This window comes from Gadus morhua, chromosome 6 (genome assembly GCF_902167405.1).
Source record: "Gadus morhua chromosome 6, gadMor3.0, whole genome shotgun sequence".
In the NCBI taxonomy this organism is placed as follows: domain Eukaryota; kingdom Metazoa; phylum Chordata; class Actinopteri; order Gadiformes; family Gadidae; genus Gadus; species Gadus morhua.
The window spans coordinates 607,516-614,226 of NC_044053.1; the positions used below are offsets into that span (position 1 = coordinate 607,516).

At 55.4% G+C, this 6,711-nt stretch overlaps 1 protein-coding gene across 2 annotated transcripts in view; it reads left to right on the top strand.

Moving 5' to 3' along the window:
* Positions 1–6,711, top strand: part of fhl3a (four and a half LIM domains 3a) — a 35,123-nt gene that overhangs the window by 28,003 nt on the left and 409 nt on the right. For both annotated transcript variants that reach the window (XM_030358858.1, XM_030358859.1), the window contains 5 exons: positions 369–541; positions 2,405–2,579; positions 2,822–2,991; positions 4,750–4,936; positions 5,587–6,711. The exon at positions 5,587–6,711 is cut by the window's right edge and continues 409 nt beyond it. In XM_030358858.1, the coding sequence (XP_030214718.1) occupies positions 386–541; positions 2,405–2,579; positions 2,822–2,991; positions 4,750–4,936; positions 5,587–5,738 (840 nt within the window). In that variant the 5' untranslated portion in view covers positions 369–385 and the 3' untranslated portion in view covers positions 5,739–6,711. The remainder of the gene's footprint in view (positions 1–368; positions 542–2,404; positions 2,580–2,821; positions 2,992–4,749; positions 4,937–5,586) is intronic.

Sequence of the window (6,711 nt, forward strand, 5' to 3'; positions counted from 1 at the left end):
TCCTGTTGTGTCTGACGAGCTGACAGGACGTTCTGCTGACCTAATAGGGAGCGCAGGAGCCCAGCGGAGAACACAGAACCCAGCAGAGAACAGGGAACCAAGCTGAGAACACAGAACCCAGCAGAGAACACAGAACCCAGCAGAGAACAGGGAAACAAGCAGAGAACACAGAACCCAGCAGAGAACAGGGAACCAAGCTGAGAACACAGAACCCAGCAGAGAACAGGGAACCAAACTGAGAACACAGTACCCAGCAGAGAACACAGAACCCAGCAGAGAACAGGGAACCAAACTGAGAACACAGTACCCACCCCCCTCCCATCCCGCTGCACCGCGGCCTCACGGTTTCCCTGCTTCCTCCCTTTCAGACGCAGCTTGATCCAAGATGGCGGACCGCTTCGACTGCGCCCACTGCAAGGAGTCCCTGTACGGCCGCAAGTACATCCAGTCGGAGGAGCGGCCTCACTGCATCCCCTGCTACGACAGCCTCTTCTCCAACACCTGCGACGAGTGCAAGGAGCTCATCGCCCACGACGCCCGGGTGAGGGGGTCACTGATGAGTCTGGTTCGGTTCAGTCCTTTAACGACGTTGTTCTCTCTGGGTTCAGTCACATGTCCTTCAGGAGAGGTTGACACACGGGATGTTAAAGGGGGGATATCATGCTGTTTTGACTTTTCCATTTGCTTTAGACTGTTATATGACGTGTATGTGTACATACACGTCATATAACTGTCGTGAACCATGTATGTGTACATGGTTCACGTCTGCTAAGCAAGAAAAACTCAGTCCGAGCCAGGGGGAGTATTCGCGCCACCCAGACCGCCCCTCAATGAGGGCGGGAAACAGCTCGTTGGCGCTCACTTTACTTCCTGACGGTGGGACGTCAGTGTGCAGTGGTCGGTGCTGAAGTGCGCAAGTCCCGGTTACCCGCTATTTTTACAGCTTCTGGGGGGGTTGAATTTGCCGACACACATACAAAGCGTTCGACCAATCACAGCAGACCTGGTTACTCGGGAGGCGGTCCTTAAATCGCCATGATACAGAACTGATCGTTTTTGAAAGACGCTGAAATTGATTTCGCAGAAATTAAGTGTGTGCGATTAATAAGCGGTGTTTTTAGTACACAGGCATGTCATCCTATTCTGGTAGTACCCCCAAATTAAATTATAAACCCTATGTGGCTGATCTGGCTGAGGGCATGCCACTCAGGGTGGCTGCTGTTAGTGACTGGTCCTCATTACTGGATGCTGGGTTTCTATTGGTCGACTGCGGTGGATGCTGGGTTTCTATTGGTCGACTGCGGTGGATGCTGGGTTTCTATTGGTCGACTGCGGTGGATGCTGGGTTTCTATAGGTCGACTGCGGTGGATGCTGGGTTTCTATTGGTCGACTGCGGTGGATGCTGGGTTTCTATTGGTCGACTGCGGTGGATGCTGGGTTTCTATTGGTCGACTGCGGTGGATGCTGGGTTTCTATTGGTCGACTGCGGTGGATGCTGGGTTTCTATTGGTCGACTGCGGTGGATGCTGGGTTTCTATTGGTCGACTGCGGTGGATGCTGGGTTTCTATAGGTCGACTGCGGTGCAACGCGTTAAAGGCTGCTTCCACACGCAGTCATACCCTCAACCTGCACTGACTGTAAACCCGTTGAGTCGCAGGTCGTAAAGCGGCCCCTGTGAAGGGAGGTCTGCTGGGCCCTGGAATCAAGGCAACGGGATCCTGCTTTAATAGGACAACTCCTGAGGAAATGTTAGTGTTGTAGACAATCAGCATAGCTCATTTAAGCTAGCATGCATGGCTAAATGGGCCACAGCTCGTCTTATTGAAGCTAACAGGCTAACCTGGCCACACGCTTGTCTTATTTAAGCTAGCAAGCTAACAGGGCCACACGCTTGTATCATTGAAGCTAGCAGGCTAACCGGGCCACACGCATGTCTTATTGAAGCTAGCAGGCTAACCGGGCCACACGCATGTCTTATTGAAGCTAGCAGGCTAACCGGGCCACGTGCTCGTCTGATTGAAGCTAGCGGGCTAGTGGTCGCTATTAATTGTGTGGGGGAAGCAACCAGATCGAAGCTGGCTCCAACATTTCAAACACACAAACGTTACACTGCCACCTCATTGGTTAAGAATCCTCTCTAACCCCGCCCTACAGGAGCTGTTCTACGAGGACCGCCACCTCATTGGTTAAGAATCCTCTCTAACCCCGCCCTACAGGAGCTGTTCTACGAGGACCGCCACCTCATTGGTTAAGACTCCTCTCTAACCCCGCCCTATAGGAGCTGTTCTACGAGGACCGCCACCTCATTGGTTAAGACTCCTCTCTAACCCCGCCCTATAGGAGCTGTTCTACGAGGACCGCCACCTCATTGGTTAAGACTCCTCTCTAACCCCGCCCTATAGGAGCTGTTCTACGAGGACCGCCACTACCACGAGCACTGCTTCCGCTGCTTCCGCTGCGAGCGCTCTCTGGCCGACGAGCCCTTCACCAGCCAGGAGGAGGCGCTGCTCTGCAACGACTGCTACTGCAGCGAGTTCTCCTCCAAATGCGTGGCCTGCGACCAGACTGTGATGCCCGGTGAGGAGGGGGTGGGGTCTAACTCTAGCCCGGGGAGGGGGGCGGGGGGCGGGGTCTAACTCGAGCCCGGGGAGGGGGGCGGGGGGCGGGGTCTGACCGGGAGCAGGTTGGTATATTCCAGTGTTGGGAGGAACCTGGGTGGCCCTTGGAGTATGGTGGTTATGGTGGCGTGGAATTGGAGTTCAATGTCATGTAACGCCTCCCATAGAACCCTGCCCTGCTAAACCCCGCCCCCTCTGCAGGAAGCAGGAAGCTGGAGTACGGCGGCTCCACCTGGCACGAGAGCTGCTTCACCTGCAGCAGCTGTGAGCAGCCAATCGGCTCCAAGTCCTTCATCCCCGACAAGGACGAGCACTACTGCGTGCCCTGCTACGAGGACAAGTTCGCCCCGCGCTGCACCCGCTGTAAAAAGGTACCTCCACCCCTTCACCCTCTTGTAAACCTCCACCCCTTCACCCTCCTGTAAACCTCCACCCCTTCACCCTCCTGTAGAACCTCCACCCCTTCACCCTCCTGTAGAACCTCCACCCCTTCACCCTCCGGTAGAACCTCCACCCCTTCACCCTCCTGTAGAACCTCCACCCCTTCACCCTCCTGTAGAACCTCCACCCCTTCACCCTCCGGTAGAACCTCCACCCCTTCACCCTCCTGTAGAACCTCCACCCCTTCACCCTCCGGTAGAACCTCCACCCTTTCACCCTCCTGTAGAACCTCCACCCCTTCACCCTCCTGTAGAACCTCCACCCCTTCACCTTCTTGTAGAACCTCCACCCTTTCACCCTCCTGTAAACCTCCACCCCTTCACCCTCCTGTAGAACCTCCACCCCTTCACCCTCCGGTAGAACCTCCACCCCTTCACCCTCCTGTAGAACCTCCACCCCTTCACCCTCCGGTAGAACATCCACCCCTTCACCCTCCTGTAGAACCTCCACCCCTTCACCCTCCGGTAGAACCTCCACCCCTTCACCCTCCGGTAGAACCTCCACCCCTTCACCCTCCTGTAGAACCTCCACCCCTTCACCCTCCGGTAGAACCTCCACCCCTTCACCCTCCTGTAGAACCTCCACCCCTTCACCCTCCGGTAGAACCTCCACCCCATTCACTCTCCGGTAGAACCTCCACCCCTTCACCCTCCGGTAGAACCTCACCCTCCTGTAGAACCTCCACCCCTTCACCCTCCTGTAGAACCTCCACCCCTTCACCCTCCTGTAGAACCTCCACCCCTTCACCCTCTTGTAGAACCTCCACCTCTTCACCCTCCTGTAAACCTCCACCCATTCACCCTCCGGTAGAACCTCCACCCCTTTACCCTCCGGTAGAACCTCCACCCTTTCACCCTCCTGTAAACCTCCACCCCTTCACCCTCCGGTAGAACCTCCACCCTTTCACCCTCCTGTAAACCTCCACCCCTTCACCCTCCTGTAAACCTCCACCCATTCACCCTCCGGTAGAACCTCCACCCCTTTACCCTCCTGTATAACCTCCACCCCATTCACTCTCCGGTAGAACCTCCACCCCTTCACCCTCCGGTAGAACCTCACCCTCCTGTAGAACCTCCACCACTTCACCCTCCTGTAGAACCTCCACCCCTTCACCCTCCTGTAGAACCTCCACCCTCCCTCCTGGGTTAGTCCAGTGCTGCTAAAGGTCCCTCCTCCACCCCTCCAGAACCAGAACCATGGGCCTAACCCTCGGTGATCAGCGGGGAGGTGCAGAACAGTTCTAGTGCATTTCTAGTGGTATATACCCCCCAAGAGAGTGGACCCCCAAGAGAGTGGACCCCCAAAGAGAGTGGACCCCCCAGGCAGTGGACCCCCAAGAGAGTGGACCCCCAAGGGACTATCCCCCAAGAGAGTGGACCCCCCAAGAGAGTGGACCCCCCAAGAGAGAGGACCCCCCAGGCAGTGGCCCCTCAAGGGAGTGGACCCCAAAGAGAGTGGACCCCCAAGGGACTAAACCCCCAAGAGAGTGGACCCCCAAGGGACTAAACCCCCAAGAGAGTGGACCCCCAAGGGACTAAACCCCCAAGAGAGTGGACCCCCAAGGGACTAAACCCCCAAGAGAGTGGACCCCCAAGGGACTAACCCCCCAAGAGAGTGGACCCCCCAGGCAGTGGCCCCTGGTCAGAGCAGGGACCCCCAGGCCCCCATTGACCCCCTCCTGGTTCCAGACCCTGGCCAAGGGGGGCGTGACGTACCGGGACGAGCCCTGGCACAAGGAGTGCTTCGTGTGCACCAGCTGCCAGAGCCAGCTGGCGGGACAGCACTTCACCTCCCGGGACGACGTCCCCTACTGCCTCAAGTGCTTCAGCAGCCTGTACTCCAAGAAGTGTGAGGCCTGCTCCAAGCCCATCACAGGTACACCTCCTGCTGCTCTGTCTCTGTCTCTGTCTCTGTCTGTCTCTCTCTCTCTCTCTCTCTCTCTCTCTCTCTCTCTCTCTCTCTCTGCTCTCTCTCTCTCTCTCTCTCTCTCTCTCTCTCTCTGTCTCTGTCTCTGTCTCTGTCTCTGTCTCTCTCTCTCTCTATGTCTCTCTCTCTCTCTCTCTCTCTCTCTCTCTCTCTCTCTCTCTCTCTCTCTCTCTCTCTCTCTCTCTCTCTGTCGCTCTCTCTTTCTCTCTCTCTCTCTCTATGTCTATGTCTCTCTCTCTCTCTCTCTCTCTCTCTCTCTCTCTCTCTCTCTCTCTCTCTCTCTCTCTCTCTCTCTCTCTCTCTCTCTCTCTCTCTGTCTCTCTCTCTCTCTCTCTCTCTCTCTTTCTGTCTATGTCTCCTTCTCTCTCTCTCTCCCTCTCTCTCTCTCTCTTTCTGTCTATGTCTCCTTCTCTCTCTCTCTCTCTCTCTCTCTCTCTCTCTCTCTCTCTCTCTCTCTCTCTCTCTCTCTCTCTCTCTCTGTCTCTCTCTGTCTCTCTCCCAGTACGGTTCCGAGCGGTCCGGTTCCGAGCGGTCCGGTTCTGACGGTCTGGTTCTGACGGTCTGGTCGGGTCCGGTTCTGACGGTCTGGTTCTCCGCAGGCTTCGGCGGGGGGAAGTACGTGTCGTTCGAGGAGCGGCAGTGGCACCAGAGCTGCTTCACCTGCACCGCCTGCTCCGTCACCCTGGTGGGGGCCGGCTTCTTCCCCGACGGGGACCGCATCCTCTGCCGCGAGTGCAACAGCAGCCTATAATATCTCTCACCCGCTCTCTCTCTCTCCCTCACCCGCTCTCTCTCTCTCTCTCTCTCTCTCTCTCTCTCTCTCTCTCTCTCTCTCTCTCTCTCTCTCTCTCTCTCTCTCTCTCTCTCTCTCTCTTCCCCCCCCCCACCCCTGCCAGGTACCCCAGTAATCCCCAAAAATCGCAGGGATTACGAAACGCAAACACACGCACATACACACATGCACACACCCACACACACACACGCACACACACGCGCAAAAAAAGCACACACACACCTTATACACACACGTTTTATCCTTCAAGTCCTCTTCTTGCCAAATAACTATTCCTTGATGAAATCATTCAAGGAGCGCTTTATTTTTTAAACTAATGTCACATTGTTGTAACATACGTGACATATTACATACATGACATAAATGTAACATATATTACCCTTCTGCTTTTGAAGATCCCCATCCTGAGAATCAACTATGCACCCCCCACCCCCCCAACACTTTAAGAGTATAGAGAGTGAATGTCCTGATCCCGTGTGTTGGTGATGCTGAGTGAACTACTGTGGCCGTTCTAACTGCCGCTTCAACGCTTATTGAAGCTTTTTTTTATTTCAGTTAACGTTTAATGTTTATTGTCATGTGTCCTCTATCTTCATCCATCTATGACCCTTAGAGAGCCCTAGTACACCGTGATCCACTGCTCTAGATCCACTGAGTGATCAACTGCTCCAGATCCACCCAGTAATCCACTCCTCCAGATCCACTGAGGGATCCACTGAGTGATCCACTACTATAGATCCACTCAGTGATCCACTACCCCTGAGCCACTGAGGGATCCACTCCTCCAGATCCACTGAGGGATCCACTCCTCCAGATCCACTGAGGGATCCACTGAGTGATCCACTACTATAGATCCACTCAGTGATCCACTACCCCTGATCCACTAGTCCTGTTGGAGCAGGAGATAGACCCAACACCCTCACCCCTAGCC